Genomic DNA, 19516 nt, shown 5'->3' with positions numbered 1-19516 from the left:
ATCTTCTTGATGGGCTTCACCTCCTCATGCAGGAGGTGGTTTTTCAAGATGTCACAGAACTGCGTCTTTGCAGGTAGAAGACAGGGAATGAAGACACAATAGGGCTTACTAGAGAATCTTCTCCTGGGCCAAGACAGGTTCCATGGCTTCTTGAGTTTTACCTCACTCACTTTAAGAGGGCTTCTGCACATCCTAGAAGAGAGTGTGGCCACAGTGACTGTTTTGCAGTTTGAAGAGATCCTAGGCACCCTCGAACTTCTCCTTGGCCAATTTGTAGAAAAGGGGCCTATACCTTCCAGAGCCACATCAAGTCAATCAAATTGTAGTTCAAACATGGTAGGTGTAGGAGGCCTGACAGTGCAAGACCACCAGGGGTTCCATGGCAGCTTCCACTTCAGTGGAATAATTCTGAGGAATCCACAAGGTCATTGCTGATCATCAGTGTGGATCTAACTGCAAAGAGATGGTGCTGGCTGGTCCTAGGAGCTGAAGGCAGTGAGCCTATAGTCCCAGAGGATGCCGCTAGAGGGACTGTAAGGTGACTGCAAGCTAACAAAGAGGGAGATCCTGGATCTTTTCTGTCCTAACACTGTTGAAACAAGACCCAGATCCACAGGACCTCCAAGGTGCTGTTCACATCTAACAGTTTCTAAAGTAAAATATTTTTTTTTTGTCTGTTGTATAGCTCTTGGTTTAAACTTGACAGTGACAGATTTTTAAATAAACTTGACTTAAGACTCGATTTGTAAATTAGAAATCTCTCCCATTTAATGGAAACTATAACCAAAAACAATATTGACCAATGTTTTATCTAACTTTTAAAAATGTTCAAATACACTATGAGCCAGGCGGTGGTGGCAACACGCCTTTAATCTTAGCACTCAGGAGACAGAGGCTGATGGATTCTGTGAGTTTGAGACCAGCCTGGTCTACAGAGCAAGTGCCAGGACAGGTTACAAAGCTACAGAGAAACTGTCTTGAAACACCCCCCCCCTCCCAATACATTATGAACTAAAAGAAATTTCGGTCAACATGCAAATTATAATTAATAGGAACTTTTTTGTGTTTGTGTCTCTCTGTATTATTCTTTTTGTTTTTGCTTTTCTTTTCTTTTTTTATACAGTGATTCTCTGCGTAGTCCTGGCTTTCCAGGAACTTGCTCTGTTGAGGAGGCTGGCCTTGCTCTCACAGAAATCCACATGATTTGGTCTCCCAAGTGCTGTGCCACCACTGTCCAGCCTAATGTGACCACTTACTTATGAACCAAATAGTACCATATTAGTTTTATAAAACAGAGTAAATATAAAGAGTACCTTTATATAAAGATTTAATAAAGATAATTTTAAAGCTAAGGAATTGCATAGTTTCTCAGTTTTAAATTACTCTGTTGATTAAAGCATTCTTTAGAGTTCCATGGTAGTGGAGGCACATACCTTCAATTCCAGGATTCAGAAGGATAGGTGGATAGATCACTGTGAGTTCAAAGCTACCCTGAACTACAAAGCATGTTCCAGGACAGCCAGGGTACTTACACAGAAACTCTCTCTTGACAAACTAAAAACAAACAACAAATAAACAAACAAAAACCATATTTATATTTTACCAGAATTAGCAATCTTTAATCTAAAGCTTATTCTTTTAAAGATATGATTGTGATCTAAATAGAAAACCTGAATGTCCAAAACATAGAGCCTAACCTGATTATTGGTAAGCCTTTTAGACTGAACAGACATCACCAGCTTAGCATTTAAACCACATTTTAAAATTTATTTTAATTTGGGAAATTAAATAATCAAAGCTTGGGAAAGTCAGTCTTCTAAGCGGAGAGCATGATCTTCGATAGGAAGGATCAACATAATAAAAACGGCAACCCTACCAAAAGCAATCCCTTCAAAATATGAACACAATTCTGCACAGATCCTGAAACAAAGATAATCAACTTCATATGGAAAAACAAAAAACCCAGGGGAGCCAAAACAATCCTGTACAATAAACAAACTTCCAGAGGTATCACCATCCCTGATATTGAGATTCATTATACAGCTACAGTAATAAAAACAGTTTGTATTGGCATAAAAACAGAGAGATTGATCAAAATTGATAATCTAACTACCTCAGGACCCAACAGTACCACTCTTGGGCATATACCCAAAAGATGCTCAAGCACATTACAAGGACATTTTCAACTATGTTCATAGCAGTATTATTTGTAATAACCAGAACCTGGAAACAATCTAGATGCCCCTCAACTGAATACTGAATAAAGAAAATGTGGTACATTTACACAATGGAGTACTACTCAAAGGTAAAAAACAATGACATCTTGAAATCTGCATGCAAATGGATGGGACTGGAAATAACTATTTTGAGTGAGGTAACACACACCCAGAAAGATAAACATAGTATGTAATTGCTCCTAAATGCATACTAACTCTAAAGCAAAGGATATTGAGTCTATAGTTTATGATCCTAGAAAAGCTAAGTAAGAAGATGGACCCTAAGAAAAACATTACATAGATCCACCTAGCAAGTCAAAATAGACAAGATTGCCTAAAATATTGGGAGCATGTGGGTGGGCGGAGTAGGTAGGGTAGAAAAGGGAGAGGAGGGGAGAAAGGGAGGAGGGAGAACTTGAGGGAATATGATGGTTGAGCTGGAGGAAAAGCAGAGATGAGAGGAAGGTAAGATATATTTTGATTGAGGGAGCCATTATGGGGCTAGCAAGAAACCTGGTTCTACAGAAATCCCCAGGAACCCACAAGGATGACCCAAACTAAGACCCTAAGCAACAGAGATGGTGCCCTAACTGGCCTTGCCCTGTAGTCAGATTGATGATTATCTTAAATATCACCAGAGAACCTTCATCCAGCAACTGATAGAAACAAAGGCAGAGACCTGTATCAGAGCACTGGACTGAGGGAACTGAGGAAACGAAGTCCAGTTGAAGAGTGGGAAGAGTGAGAATATGAGCAAAGAGGTCAAGACCATGATGGGGACACCCACTAAAACAGTTCACCTGAGCTAATGGGAGCTCACCAACACCTGTCAGGCAAAGAAGGAGCCAGCATAGGTCCAAACTAGTACCTCTGAATGTGGGTGATAGATGTATGGCTGGGACAGACTGTGGGGACACAGGTAGTGGCAACAGGATTTATCCCTACTGCTTCTACTAGCTTTTTTGGAATGGAGAGCCTTGGACCTTCTCCAAAGCAATGTGCTTTACCCTCTCTGAGGAGTGAATGGGGAGTAAGGTGGTGAGGTAGGTGGAGGGAATGAGAGAAGGGGAAGTAGTGGGAACTGGGATTGGTGTGTTAGATGGAAAAAGATAGTTTATGTCTAAAAATGTAAAGAAATAAAGAGGAGAGCATAATAGACAGGCCATCAGTCCTTTTTAATGTTATAAGTTAAATTTATCTTAGATAAGATCCTTCTTAATCTTAGAAAAATGAAGTGAGATATTAATTATTATGATTTTAATACTTATCAGCATAGCCAATATTACTTGTATGGAATAATAATACTTGGATTTTGACTGTGACTCTTTTTTGGTTTTGGATGTTTTTTCATTCACACCATGGAAATGAAATTACACACACACACACAAAATACCAAGTTCGCAATGGTGTACAGACATGCAGACACACACCCATACACATAAAAAATAACATTAAAAATTTTAGAAACATATTTTTGAAAAGGTATCCATAGCAATTTGTCCAACAATGATTTACAATGAATATTATCCAGAGGCATCCAAAATGCCAAAAAACAAAATTAAGACTTATTATTTTTGTTATGCATGAGAATTACCACAAAGGAAATCAAGTTAATATTTTCTGTAAATAGATTATTATTAACATCTCTGTAAGAATGTTAGCTCTTCTACTTCATTGAAAAAAATGAAGAGTTTTAAAGAAATAAATGGCAATATAACATATTATCAAACATTGAATACAGCCCTAAATATTTCATTTAAATATTTTACAAGTTGCTGTGGCAGAGAATTAAATTCTCTTTATTTAATAGCAGGTAAAATTATGTGTCGCTGAGGCTGAGTATTTGAATGCACTTCATATACTATAGATATTCCACTGCTCAATTCCAGTTAATTTGCCTACAATGAAGGCCTAAATATTTACTGATAATTGGATAACATGATTTCCGTTCAAATACATATTCACATTAGTCACCCAGGACCAGGGTTTCCAAGTCTGAGAGTTGGGACCTATGTTATCTGGGTTTGCCCTTAACTTTTTCCCCAGAAGAATATGTAGTTTGCTCAAGAGGATAGGCTATTAATTTTTTTAATCTGGAATGTTGTGGAAAAATGTAACCTTTTTGTCACTGTGTATTTGAGACAGAGGTGAGCTAAATTTCCTTTATAATCCCATGGTGATATTGTGCAAAATGTCTCTAAAACAAAAGAACCAGCACTGGCCGTCTAGTATTCCTTTCTACATTTATTGTATGGGAACTTCATCATTAAATGATTTAAAAATACTATAAAATTTAGTACAGTCAGAATAATTACTTTTTAGCTGTGATGTGTATTTCCTTTGAAACATTTGTATCTCAAGCCAGTTGATGTTTGATAAAGATTATAAGTCAATATTTATTTAAGAGTGCAATGCCATGTCCGATAAAAGCCCTAAAGGACATCCTTTTAGACCTTACTTGTATGATGCTTATAGATTTCCTCAATCACATGAGCACATCTTGGTCATGGTTTATACCAGAGTAAGCAATTTCTGACCTCCAGGGCCCCAACAGAGCAATTAATCTACATGTTTTCCTAGTCATTGCTTGGTATTACATTCATGTAATCTCTTCCTTCAATAAAAAAGACTGAAAATTTTAAGATTATGTCAACAAGACTAGAGAAAACATGAGACAATAAATAATTGGAGAGAACTAAGACTATGGGAGAGGAGATATAACCTTTATTCATTGATTATACTTCAGGAAAGAAAGAAGGTAACTAAATCTACATCCTCCTCTCCTCAAGATGCTAGAGGAAAGGAAAATGAAACAAGGCTGTACAAATCTACCTTCTCATACCAAAGCTAACATTTTGGATTATAACAACATCAAACAGTTGGAATTTAATCACTTATAAAATCTTTCCACAATATCTTTGAAGATTAGGACCCATGACAGAGTTTTCTGAAATTATTGTGTTTTATTTTGCTTTTAGTTGCTGTGATAAATGCCATGACCAAAAGCAACATAGTGAAGAAAGGCTAATTTAGATGACACATCCATGTCACAGTCCAATACTAAGAAAACCCATGGCAGGAAGATGAGCAGTAACCATGGAAGAACTTGATTAGTGGTTCCACTGTAGGCTGAATCATGAACAGATAACTTTCTTATATAGTACAGGACTACCTGCTATGTGATAGTGGTGACAAATACGTACTAGTCCCCCAGCCACCAATCAAAAGAATCCCTCAAAGACATGGATGGTCACAGGCTGTACTGACCAATACAATATCTAGACTGAAGTTCACTCTTCCAAGGGAACTTGGAATAAAATTGCAATAAAATTCATTAGTACACTATGACACCAAACATTCATTTTTTGAAGTTCATCTAATTTTCCAAACAAACTGAGTTTGCAACAAATTACTTTTGAAACCACAGAGACAACATTGTTAACAAATTCAGTACTCATTTGCACCACAGTGTCATTATCAGAGACTAGTCTACAGTACAGGTCTGCTCTGTTGTCCTGTGACTGCCATATATACACTATGGGACACATACGCCTAAATTTACATTGACACTCTTTCTCGTCATCTCCCACTCTCCGTCCCTTTACTTCTCACAATATTAAAGGAACAGCATGAATTATCCCTAGAGTTGGCTCACAGAATGAGTTAGTCTCTTGATCATTTCCTGTCACACATGATCGTTTGCCTCTCTGCCTGGGATTATGCAACACAAAGGATATCAGTAGAAGTAAAGTAATGGGACTTTTTAACATAAAGAAACCACAGGAATTAAACTGCATTCTTTTAAAATATTTATAACTGTGTGTGTGTGTGTCTGTGTGGCACTCAACATGGCTGCTGGGAAAAGAACTCTGTTCATCCATAAGAACACAAGAGCTCTATCTATACTGCTGACACATCTCCACACTTATGTTCTTAGTAAGTTCATTGTTCTGTAATATCGTCATACATGAAATTCTTAGACAAAGTGAAAATTATCATTTCCACATGACTGTGAATAGACATTTCTTCCATTTTAGAACTTGGGAGGCTGAAGCAAGAGGCATCTTCAAGGTAAGCCTTAGCTAAATAGCAAACCAATAACAAAAATCTTCAAAATTTAACTTACTATTGGTATTGAAGATATTTACCGACCTACCCATCAAACCAAAGGAAATTGAGCAAGACAAAACCTGGCTAGAGATTAATTTTCAAGAGGTGGAATAAGGTAATAAATCAGAATAGTCAAAAGACATGGCATAGAGGGTTGATTAAGTTCCCAGACTAGATACATATACATGTGCACTTCCAACAAGCCACCATGGTGAGACTCATTATCAGTTAGGCAACACACAGCCCTTGCAGATGGTGTCTGGTGGTCAAATATGCATGGAAATCATTAGGACATTGGGTGGTTTGAAAATCTATTGTGCTTAAAATCATCTGTTTGCTCAAAGTCCACACAGATGACTATCTATGTGTATAATATCCCAGTGTCTATACTGGATGCAAAGTTGAAACTTTTTCAGTCTAGTGAGAGAAATGTTTTCTGATACCAGCACACATAATGACAAACATTTCCTGAGGAGGCACAGAAGTCACAGTGCTAGTTAGTTTCCCCTCTCTCATCTTGTGATATTTTTAATTTCTTCGTAGAGCATGCCCCAAAAGTAATGGATTATAGAACATTATGTGATTGTGTACTACCCAGAGTTGAATTTCTTTTGATTTGTAAATATAAATTTTTATAGAAACATCATCAGCATTTTATTGCCCCCTCCCCACAAATAGGGAGTACTAGTTTGTCCCAGATAAATCTCAAACATGTTGTGCTTTTTCTAATGCATCCTAATAGGACAATAACAAAAGCACATCTTCCAGTTTACAACAGTACTTAGTGAAATTTTGTAGTAATGCTATCCTCACTGTTTTTCAGAACAAAGGTGTGAGAAATACTATGTGTAGATACTGAAAATGTGGTAAATATATATAGTGAAAAATTGGTACATGGTTATAAGCATTTAAGCTATTGAATTTGAGGGCAGTTAGATGGGATTTGGAAAATATCATGGGTGAGTGAACCTGACACAGAAAGAAAAATGCTTAGGTTTTTTTCTTGTATGCAGATCTTAGCTACCACATTTCCATGTTTATTTAACCATGTGTATAGGAAAGACAATAAAAATAGGGACAATTAGATGGAAGAAGAGTTTGTTAGAACACATCACAAAAATATTGGGAGAGAGTATAACAGTGGGTTAAAAGGTATAAGCAAAGACCGTAGTTTTAAGATTTGAAGAATAGGGTGTATGTGGTAAAAAAAAAAAATCACACCATCCATGTCACAGAGAAAGCTAGTTTAAAACCATAGTTAAAATATAGATGACTCAGTAGATATTTCTCCATTGATGATCACTGCTGCCCCAAGTGCCATTGGCTAGTAATGAGAAATTAGTGCCAAGGATGGGATACTTTCCTTTTATTTCCCAGCCCAGGCGCAACTAAGGTCTCCCTCCCTCAAATTGCAGGTTATTGCCAATATTCTTTGTTGTCCATCACAAAGCTTTTTCGAAAGGAAACATATGGTTTGTAAACAGTACATTGAGAAATCAAGTTGTAACTTAGCTAAAAATTTTCTTTTTAATAAGTAGCTCCAAAGTAAAAGCCCTTACTTTACTACATGGTAGAAAAAAAAACCACTCAATTATTACCAGCAGTAAAACCAGTAAACCACAATAACAACCGGTCAAGAAAAATATGTATTTTCAAACACTAGAATGAATATTAGAAGAATAAATCACTCCTCTCTATATAGATTTGTGAAGACCTCCAAAGAGAAAACACATATGAAACGTTTTTAAACTACTCATTTTTATGTAGTGTGAGTGTAAGAGTTGTGTGTTTTCATGTATGTGCATGTGTGTTTGTTTGGCATGTGTATGTACATGACTCCCGGGGCAAGAAAAGAATCATAAGTCGTGTGCTTGATGTGCAAAATTGCAATGTAACTCACCAAATGTGGGTTGAAAGTAAATGTGTATTTTGGAGGACACGTGCACAAAAGAGATTATGAAATGTGTATATTTGTAATTTAACTCCTAATATTTAGTACATATAAAATGAAAACCAATTATAGTAAGTGCAATAATTCCTGTCATTTTTTGCTTTTGTTTTTCTTTTTTAAAAAATTATTGCTAGTGTAGTAGGTTTGAAAACAATTGCAGTAGAGGTTCACTTGAAAATGCCCAGTAGGTTTTTTGAAACTTTGTTCTCATTAGTAGATATGTATGAGGATGATCAAGAGCTATGGGCTCTTGATGAGTATCTGTCATAATCTCTTTTGTTCTACATTGGAACTTTTTTTTTTTGGATTTTCGAGACAGGGTTTCTCCGTAGCTTTTTGGTTCCTGTCCTGGAACTAGCTCTTGTAGACCAGGCTGGCCTCGAACTCACAGAGATCTGCCTGCCTCTGCCTCCCGAGTGCCGGGATTAAAGGCATGCACCACCACCGCCCAGCAACTACATTGGAATTTTTTATTTGTTAATTGTATCTCCACCTCTATGAATATGTTATTTATTTATTTATTTTTTGGTTTTTCGAGACAGGGTTTCTCTGTGGTTTTGAAGCCTGTCCTGGAACTAGCTCTGTAGACCAGACTGGTCTCGAACTCACAGAGATCCGCCTGCTTCTGCCTCCCAAGTGCTGGGATTAAAGGTGTGCGCCACCACCGTCCGGCTGAATATGTTACTTTTTACTCATTTGTGTGTCTCTCTGTGTTTGTGTGTGCACACATATGTGTATGTGTGTGTGTGTGTTCAATAGTAAGTGTACATGTGATTGTTAGAAGACAGCTTCAGAAAATGATACATTATTTCCACCATGTAAGATCCAGGAAGGCAATGCACATAATCACATTTACTGGGAAGAATCATGACTAGCTGATGTAAATCACAGAATATCCGGAACACGCTACCAAAGAGGACAAACACTTTTAAGTTTTATTCATTCTAAACCCTTTGACTATTTTCCCACATTTATTCTAAACATAAAGGTTCTCACAAAGTGAAAAATTTATTGAGTATAATAGGAACTGTGGATGCTAAAAGATTTTCCACATGGTTATACATGTAAAGTCTGTCTCCAGAGTGAATTCTTTAGAATGGCAGCAGGAACTCTGAAGGCTTTGGACAATACTTAAATGGATCTATGCTTTAGAATTCTTTCCACTGTAAACCTGTGCATGCGGGTTTCAGAAGCTGGATGTGCTGAAGACTTTCCCACATTACAGACAATGTGTGAGATCTTTATGCTTGTTAAAATCACAAGAATAAAGAAATAGTTCATATACCATGCGTACATACAAAAGGTTTCTATCCAGTGTGAATGTTTTTACTCTTGGACCAAGTGAATCTAGTAAAGGCTTTCTGACAATGGTTACACGCATTAGGCTACTGACTAGTGTGAAAAGTTTCAGATCTGTTATGATCACAAGAGCAGCTGAAGGCTTTTCCACAATTCTTATGTGCATAAAGCTTTAATTTCAAGTGAAATATTTTATGCCTGTTAAGGTCAATAGAATGAACAGTTTCCACATCTTTTACACACACAGGGTTTTTCTCAAGTTTGTTTTTTTTCATGCAAATCAGGAGAAGTTGAAGTGTTCAAAGTTTTCCTGTAATGTATACATGCAAAAGCCTTCTCTCTAATTTGAACCCTTTCATGCATGATCAGCTGAATGGAGTGGATAAATGCTTTTCCACAATGCTTTAATGTATGAGACTTCTCTTTAATGTGAACTCTTTTCATGAGTCTTACAGAAAGTGAAATTGGTGAAGGCTTTTTCCACAATACCTATACGAACAAGGTTTCTATGCAGTGTGACTCTTGCCATGTCTGTTATAACTATTGGGGTTGTTGAATGAATTTCCACAATGCTTACTTACATAAGGCTTTTTCTCCAGGATGAATTATTTCATGGATGTTCAGATGACTACGCCAGAAAAAGGTTTTCCCACAATGCATGCATATATAAGTCCAATGCTTCTCTGTAGTGTGGCTCTTTTCATATCTGTTACACCTACTGGGTTGTTGAAGATTTTTCCACAATGCTCATGCATAAGGTTTCTCTGCAGTGTGGTTCCTCTCATGCCTGCTACGACTACTGGGGTGGTTGAAGGCTTTTCCACAATGCTTACATACATAAGGCTTTTTTCCAGTGTGAATTATTTCATGGATATTAAGAAGACTGAGACAAGAAAAGGCTTTTCCACAATGCGTGCATGTATATTGACTCTCAACCCTGTGCATTCTTTCATGAATTCTACAAGCATTGGAATTGGTGAAGGCTTTTCCACAATACTTACATGCATAAGGTTTCTCTCCAGTGTGAATTCTTTCATGAATGTTTCGATAAGTAGAACTGGTGAACTTTTTTCCACAATGCTTGCAGGCATAAGGTTTCTCTGCAGTGTGGCTCCTCTCATGTCTGTTACGACTACTGGGATTGTTGAAGGCTGTTCCACAATGCTTACATGCATAAGGCTTTTCTCCAGTGTGAATTATTTCATGTGTATTCAGAAGACTGGGACAGGAAAAGGCTTTTCCACAATACTTGCATGTATAATGCCTCTCTGCCGTGTGCATTCTTTCATGAATACTACAAGTATTGGAATTGGTGAATGTTTTTCCACAATACTTACATGCATAAGGTTTCTCTCCAGTGTGAATTCTTTCATGAATGTTTTGATAAGTAGAACTGGTGAACTTTTTTCCACAATGCTTGCAGGCATAAATTTTCTCTGCAGTGTGGCTCCTCTCATGTCTGTTACGACTACTGGGGTGGTTGAAGGCTTTTCCACAATACTTACATACATAAGGCTTTTTTCCAGTGTGAATTATCTCATGGGTATTCAGAAGACTGGGACAGGAAAAGGTTTTTCCACAATACTTGCATGTATAATGCCTCTCTGCCATGTGCATTCTTTCATGAATGCTACAAGCATTGGAATTGGTGAACGCTTTCCCACAATGCTTACATGCATAAGGTTTCTCTACAGTGTGCATTCTTTCATGAATGTTTCTATAAGAAGAACTGGTAAACATTTTTCCACAATGACTGCAGGCATAAGGTTTCTTTGCAGTGTGGCTCCTCTCATGTCTGTTACGACTACTGGGGTGGTTGAAGGCTTTCCCACAATGCTTACATGGATAAGATTTCTCTCCAGTGTGAATTCTTTCATGAATGTTTCGATAAGAAGAACTGGTGAATTTTTTTCCACAGTGCTTGCAAGCATAAGGTTTTTGTCCATTGTAACTGCTTTCATGACTGTTATGATGATTGAATTGGGTGAAGGCTTTTCCATAATATATAGAAGCATTTGGCTTCTCTCCTATGTGAGTTACTTTATGTTTCTCAAAACATGCTGCATATTTAAATGTTTTGCCACATTCCCTACAAATGTACCATTTCTTTTCAATATGACTTTTTTCATGGTTGGTAAGATCGCTGGAATCAATGAAGGATTCTTCAGTGAGATTACATATGAATTGTTTCACTTCTTTATGGGTTCCTTCATCATTCTGGTCATATGTGCATCTCATTAAGACATTCTCATTGGGTTTATTTTCAGTATGACTTCTCTCCTGAGGCTGATCAAAACAGAGACTCCTACAGGCTTCATTACACTGTTGAATTTTACTGGGTTTCTCTTCAGGAGAAGCTTCAAGTACTTGAAGTGATTCAGAATAACTGCTATCTTTCCAATGTTTCTGATGTGTAAAAGCTTTTGCCACAGCTTCCTTAAACAGTGGTGGTTTTCCTCTAGTATTTTTTCGGAGATACCCATGTAAGGATAAATGACCAATAATGTTTCTTACATAAAATGAAGTCTCATGAGCTTTTACTCTGGGTGGCATGTCTTTATTGATCATACTCTCTAGAATAGATTGCTGGTTTTTATCACACTCAGTATAACATTCATATCCATGGTCTTTCTCAATCCCCTGAAATCTGCAAAAAAAAAAAATGAGAAAAACAATACTGTAGCCGAGAGAAATATTGGAGGTTGGCCTGTGTGGAACACAACTATACTATCTCAGAGGGAACAGATAAATGGTATCAATGTCAAGGACAATATGTATGACATGGAAAGAACCTGCCATGTGTGAAGCAGTATTGATTTTACTTCTCTAAGAATTATGAAGAAGCTGTATCACAGGCTTGGAGGTTAAGAACAATTCTTAATCTTTAAGAAAACCAGATTTAATGACAGGGATTCATGAGAAGAATTTTTTTTTTGGTCACAGCAAAAGAAAGCAGACAAAACACAGTATTGATGCTCAAAGCCTTATAAGTATGAACAGAAACTAAAACCTTTTGCACATGACAGGATGTTTTGTGTAATAATCCATTGGAAACACTTTTTTCTGCCCTCCGTCCCACTTGACATATTTGTAATATTAATAGATTAAAGACATGAAATACACAAATATTGAATGTCACAATACAATACTCCATTACAAGAATTTGTGTAGACTTGTTTTTCACTTAGGTATATTTGGAGCACTTCACAAATTCTCAATTGTCCTTTGAGTTCTAAATGTATAATATAAATTATTTTCTACTGAATAAAAAATTACCCCATATTCCTGCTGAGATCTTTATAGTCTTCTTCAATATTTTCCTCTAGTGCTTTTTCTAGAAAAAAAAATCCAGAGAATACATTATGACACATTCATATTCAACATAAAAATTACTGCAATCTAGTTCTTATGATATGGGTATGCACACTAAATTCACCACATTTTCACTTCAAGAATTCAATATCAACATGATATGCATAAGTATGACACAGTTGTTCACTGACTGGATAAGCAATGGGTATATGTAGTACTTTTTACCTATGGAGATCAGGTTCAAATATGTTTCTTTCATCACATCTCTGTAGAGCTTCTTTTGACTAGAATCCAGCACTGCCCACTCTTCCGAGGTGAAGTTCACTGCCACATCCTCAAATTTTACTGGCTCCTATGAGTACATATATTAATTAGGACGTTTATTTTCACTGAAAGACCAATAAGATATATAATCATCTTGTATATATATTTCTGAAGAAACCTCTGAGTTATTGTATCAATAGGATTTACTGAAGAATATCATGGGATTCATCTTGATTACTTGATGACTCACTGTCTCATTTACTATTTTAGTGTTTCCTTTATTAGCATCTTCACACTTCTGAATTTTATGAACTTGACTCTTTAATTGTGATATGAAATAAACTGCTTCTGCCTTAGGAAACTTTTCTCATAATAATCTGTGACAGCCGGAGGAAAAGCCTGATATAAGGTAGAGCAATGCGGAAATCCAAGCAGCGATAGAGGAAGGAAGAAGGTGGAGTCAAGATGATGCCATGAGCTGTTGAAGGAGAAAAACACCAAAACTCTTCTAGTAACCCACACCTTCATGGAGACTCACACATTAATAGAAATGGGTTAATTTAAGATGTAGAGTTAGCTAATAAGAAGGCTGAGCTAATAGGTCAAAGAGTATATAATCAATATTAAAGCAGTTATTTCATAAGCAACTGTAGGAGGTAATGATCAGGACCCAGTGGGTGGAGAGAAACTGGTCCAGGGCAATTAGAGGAATGGAGAATATTTGCAACTACATAAGGGTGCCCAATATCTGGCAACATACATCTACATAAAGCCCCAAAAAACGTTTAAAAAAGTGTTTCTAGACAGGAGTCGAATTGGAGCTTCCTGGTAACTGCATTTTTTTCCAGAGAGCCTCTGTTTGCTGGTGGCTTGGAGAGATGCTGTTCCTTTAAGACATGGCATCATGATGATCATGCTGTGTCTGGAATGATTCTGGCTCTTTCAGGAGGTCCTGCTGTGGAGCACTTATGGGGTTTGTGAGCAGTATGCAGCAACATGTTTGCTGGAGCTGGGGTGGCGAACATGGTTTAAAGAACTAGTGGTACCTCCACCATACTGAAAGGCTGAGAGAGGCAGAGTCAACATCCAGGGACTCAGAAACCATACTGCTTACCATGTAAATAAACTAAACAAAGAAAAATCTCCTTGTTAGAAAAGGATTTCAGATACACAATAGGACATATTTAGACATAAAACCCCTCTAAAGGAGACATAATGTTTCAAAAATGTGCACAGGCTTCGGTGAGAGGACAAATATAGACAAGTATAAATAGAAAGTTTTAAAAAATAAAGAATTTGAAGAGAAAGTAAAAATAATATAAAACAAAAAAGTCACATAAAAATGGAAAATACACAGAGTATCTGGATTGTGCATATTATTGTATTTTCTTTGAATTTTTCACTGCAGAGAGACATTTGATTCTAGGGACTGATAAACTAAATATATATATATAGTATTTTGACTTCCAAATTTGAGTTTAAGGATATGTTACTTTGATAAAGATGTTCTGCTTTTGTTTTCACACATGAAGAGCACCTGTGGATTCCTTCCAGGCCAATGTGTTTTGATGGAACAAGAACCACCCAAAAAGGTCTCCATGAACCCTAAAAATACTTCACCCAACAACAGCAGGAAGTAGTTTAGAAAAAACAATGTACAGACACCGTAAATGTTTGTTTATAATTGTTTGCTTTCATTTTAAGTGAGTTGATTAGAAGTGGTTAACAGTCACAGTCAATCTCCTTTTTAAAAAGAGGGTGGGGTGGAATATGATATAGAAATGAATACTTTACATTGGTATGGACTTTGGTTTCTCAGTAAAAAAATTTAGGTCAATTTTGTTATATGTATATTTCTAGTCTTGCTTAAAGTATTAGATTTATAAAGTTCATTTAAAAATGTAATGCATAATTAAAAATTACAGATTAATAGATAGTCATTAACAATAGTCAAACTTGTAATTATGTAAGTTATGTTTCCTAGATATACTGAGATATTTTTCAGTTAGATAATCTCCAACACTTCAAAGTCCTAGAGAATATGGCATTTAAAAGGCTTTAAGAACTTAGACTTTTTCAAAAGTAACACACGTCTGCTTCTGGCAGCACCAATTACTTTGGAGAGGTTGATGGGCACTGAAGAAACTCATTACAGAATTTGCCTTCAATGTGACAAGGCGCTAGCCATTTAAGCAAGAAACTGCTCTTCCCTGGACTGATTCACAGTAGTCTGTATAAATTGGACATGCAGGACCCACATCTGGCAAGGAGATTACCTCCCACCTGAACCCAGCTTCAGGCACTGCCTGAATTCCCAACAAGTCAGGATACCTTTCTCATCAAAGTTGTAGGTATCCTGAGTACCTTCCCTTCACAGTTGTAGGTAGGTATTGCCGGACTTTCAGACAAGTCAGGATACCTTTCTCATCAAAGTTGTAGGTATCCTGAATACCTTCCCTTTCACAGTTGTAGGTAGGTATTGCCGGACTTTCAGACAAGTCAGGATACCTTTCTCCTCATAGCTGTAGATACTCAGCATACTGTCACAAAACAGCCACAAGTATAGTCTGGCTTCCTGATAAGTCAGTATACTTTTCTCTCCAGAGCTGTAACACTTGCAGGTATAACCTGACTTCCCAACAGTCAGGATACATTTCCGTCCAGAGATGTAATACTTGCAGCTAACACACAACTCTCTCTGAACAATGAACCTAGCCAACTTTTGGGCATCCTTCTCGGAACAATGAACTTTATAGGGCTGTATCAATATCTTATTAAAAAATTGCAACAATGGCCATCCAGATAGAAACTAAACAGAAAAATAAAGAAACAGATGTTATGACTCAAAAAGATGTAGCAGATATCTATAAATACACAAACACAGAATTTACCTTCTTATAACCCTTCTCCAAAACTGACTATGGAACTGAGTATGTAACCATCTCCAAAACTATGTAATTGGCCATAAAGCAAGTCTCAACAGATATAAAAAATTGAAATAACCCCTGTATCTTTTTGAACTACCAAGGATTAAAGCTGGATTTCAACAACAACAGAAAGCCTACAAACTCATGGAAATTCAGCAACTTTCTACTGAGTTACCACTTGATCAAGGAACAAAAAAGATAGAAAGAAGTTAAGGAATTCCTAGAATTCAATGAAAATAAATGGTCAACATACCTAAATTATGGGACACAATGAAAGCTGTACTAAGAATAAAGTTCATAACACTGAGTTTCTTATGCAGAATTTGGAGAGATCTCATACTCAAGACTTAACACATACCAGATTTAACAGCACAAAGCTGTAGGACAAAAGGAAGCATATACATCCAAGAGCAGTAGATGGCATGAAATAACCAAATAGAGGACTGAAATCAATAAAACACAAAGAGAACAATCCCAAAGAACCAATGAAACAAAGAGTTGGTTCATCAAAAAAATCAACAAAATAGATAAACCCTTATCAAAAGTAAAGGCAGAGAGCAAATATCCAAATTAACAAAATCAGAAACAAAAAAAAATACATAACAACAGACTCTGAAGAATTCTGTAGGATCATTAGGTCATATTCAACAAGCTTTACTACATAAAATTGAAAAAAGGAATGGACAAGTTTCTTGATAGATACCACTTATCAAAGTTTAAACAAGATCAGATAAAAAGTCCAAATAGACCAATCCCTCCTAAAGCAATAGTAATCAATAATTTTTTTGATTATTTTATTGTTTTATAAATAATACCATTCAAAATTTCCACTTCCTCCCCTCCTCCCATTTCCCTCCTGCTCTCACACTCAGTCTCCCCCCTCCCCCTCCAGTCCTAAGAGAGGGCAGGGTACCTTGCCCTGTAAGAAGTCCAAGGCCCTCCCCCTCCATCCAGGCTTAGGAACGTGTGCATCCAAATAGACTAGCATCCCCCAAAACCAGCACATGTGGTAGAGTCAAATCCCAATGCCTTTATCATTGGCTTCTCAGTCGGTCCCAATTGTCAGCCACATTCAGAGAGTCCAGTTTGATCACATGCTTGTTCTGTCCCAGTCTAGCTGGCTTTGGTGAACTCCCATTAGCTCAGGCACCCTGGACCAACCCCTTGTAGTCCTGATTCCTTGCTCATATTCTCCCTCCTTCTGTTCTTCAACTGGACCTTGGGAGCTCAGTCCAGTGCTGCAATGGGGTCTCTGTCTCTATCTCCATCTGTCGCCAGACGAAGGTTTTATGGTGATATTCAAGATAGTCATCAGGAACACGCCCCACTGGATGGCCAGAAAAGTTTCTCAATAAAATTTTTCAACGAAAAGACTTTCAGGGACAGATGGTTTGAAGGTAAAATTCTACCAGCATTTCAAGGAACAGTTAATACCAATACTCTTCAAATTATTTCACAAACTAGAAACAGAAGGAACACGGCCATTTTTTTCTATGAGCCAACAGTCAGCAAGACGCCAAAACCACACAAATACTCAACAAGAAAAGAGAATTACAGACCATTTTTACTCATGGACATTGACGTGAAAATACTCAATAAAATACTGGCAACCAAATCTAAGAACACATCAAAAAGATCCTCTACCATGATCCAGAGATACACAGATAGTTCAACATAAGAAAATCTGTCAATGTAAGCCTCCATAGAAACAAAATAACTGGAAGAAAAAAACCACATGGTCATCTCATTAGATGCTGAAAATCCTTTGACAAAATCAAAGACCCCTTCACAATGAAAGTCTTGGAGCAATCAGAGATAAAAGGTCATACTGAAACATAATAAAGAAGTATACAACAAATCAAACGACAACATCAAATTAAATGAAGATAAACTCAAAGCAACTCTATTCAAGAAAAAGACAAGACTGTCTACTCTATCAATACCTATTCAATATAGTACTTCGAGTTCTAGCAAGGGGATACAAAATAGAATGGAACAAGTGTCCTTCTCTAATTCCTGTTTCAGTCCTAGTGTTTATCTCAGCAATAAAAAGCAAATTTAAAGGACATGGCTTATTGGGTTGCTCCTCAACACATCCTCAGTTTCATTCTGAGCCGGGCGATGGTGGCGCACGCCTTTAATCCCAGCACTCAGAGGCAGAGGTAGGTGGATGTCTGTGAGTTCGAGACCAGCATGGTCTACAGAGCTAGTTCCAGGACAGGCACCAAAGCCACAGAGACACCTTGTCTTGAAATGCCCCCGCACCAAAAAAAGCTCTTCTGAGGCTAAAGAGGTAAGTCAGACGTTTGGAGGACTGATGGTCTTCCAGAGAGACCACGCTTGGTTCCCAGCACCACAGGTGGCTCCCAACTGTCTGTAACTGCAACACCAGGGGATGGGGATCTTACACACTCTTTTTCTTTTTCTTTCTTCTTTTAAATATCAACTAAAAGGATTTATTTCAGCCAGCTGAGACTACACTCAGGTATTCGAGACCTAAGGGAAGCCCCAAGCACTTAGACCAAATCCCACATCCTGTAATCTTGCTCAACAGTGCAGGGGGAGCTTTTGCCCCAGCAGGCAGTTTAACAGTAGCCAAGATAAGCAGTAGCTGGAGGGGGAGGTCTTATACCCTCTTTTGGCCTTCAAAAGAGGTCAAAATGTATTCACATACTACATGAAAGCTGAATACAGACATACATGCAAATAAAGCATGCATGAAGAACAAATAAATCTAAAAACCAAGATAACAACAACACACATCTCTTATAGATAAAGCCCCGAGAAAACATCATAAAAATACATCAAGTACTTCTGAGTAAGTTTTTTTGTAATGAGCCACTGAAAAATCTCTTACATAGTTAAATATTGCAGCATATTTTGGTGACATTCAGAAATTACAGAGATGGGATATTCAAATTCTGAATGATCATATACAGTTGCAGTTTTATAAACATCCATGTTCAAATTAATTTATACTGATATATATTTAGATAATATACTAGGTTCTCAGTTGTCTTATCATACTCAAATGCTTGATGAAAATTCCTCTCTCTTGAGTATAAATTACCCCAGATTTCTCCTGAGACTCTGGTAGTCCTCTTCAATATTTTCTTCATGTGTTTTCTCTAGAAGTAAACCCAAAGAAATCATGACTTAGTCAACATTACAAAAATTTATTACATTCTAAATTTTATGATGTGACCAGGCACATTAACTTCACTCCATGTTCCCTTTCGATATTTCAAACCAAAAACCACTAAACACGTAAGCAGGAAATAGTTGTCTGAATGAATAAGCTAAGGAATCATAGTGTGTTTTACCTATGGAGATCAGGTTTAGAATTTTCCTTCATCACATCTCTATAGAGCTTCCTTTGACTAGAATTTAATAAAGTCCATTCGTCTGATGTGAAGTTCGCATCCATATTCTCAAAA

General features: G+C 37.0%; 1 protein-coding gene across 7 annotated transcripts in view; it reads right to left on the bottom strand.

Annotated features, from left to right (window-relative positions):
- Nucleotides 1-8898: 8898 nt before the first annotated feature.
- LOC121432366 (zinc finger protein 709-like) overlaps nucleotides 8899-19516 on the bottom strand; it is an 87559-nt gene continuing 76941 nt past the window's right edge. For 4 of the 7 annotated variants that reach the window (XM_041630290.1, XM_041630287.1, XM_041630289.1 and 1 more), the window contains exons 2-5: nucleotides 19150-19207; nucleotides 13114-13240; nucleotides 12853-12910; nucleotides 8899-12223 (exon numbers count right to left, since the gene is read on the bottom strand). In XM_041630290.1, coding sequence (XP_041486224.1) covers nucleotides 10324-12223; nucleotides 12853-12910; nucleotides 13114-13147 — 1992 coding nt within the window. In that variant the 5' untranslated portion in view covers nucleotides 13148-13240; nucleotides 19150-19207 and the 3' untranslated portion in view covers nucleotides 8899-10323. The remainder of the gene's footprint in view (nucleotides 12224-12852; nucleotides 12911-13113; nucleotides 13241-19149; nucleotides 19208-19516) is intronic. The other 3 variants (XM_041630285.1, XM_041630286.1, XM_041630284.1) reach the window with 1 other exon arrangement.

This window comes from Microtus oregoni, unplaced genomic scaffold (assembly GCF_018167655.1).
Source record: "Microtus oregoni isolate MIOR12 unplaced genomic scaffold, Mior012 000034F_ref0000314, whole genome shotgun sequence".
NCBI lineage: Eukaryota > Metazoa > Chordata > Mammalia > Rodentia > Cricetidae > Microtus > Microtus oregoni.
The sequence above is the reverse complement of the archived record's forward strand: the minus strand, read 5'-3'. Positions and strand labels throughout refer to the sequence as shown.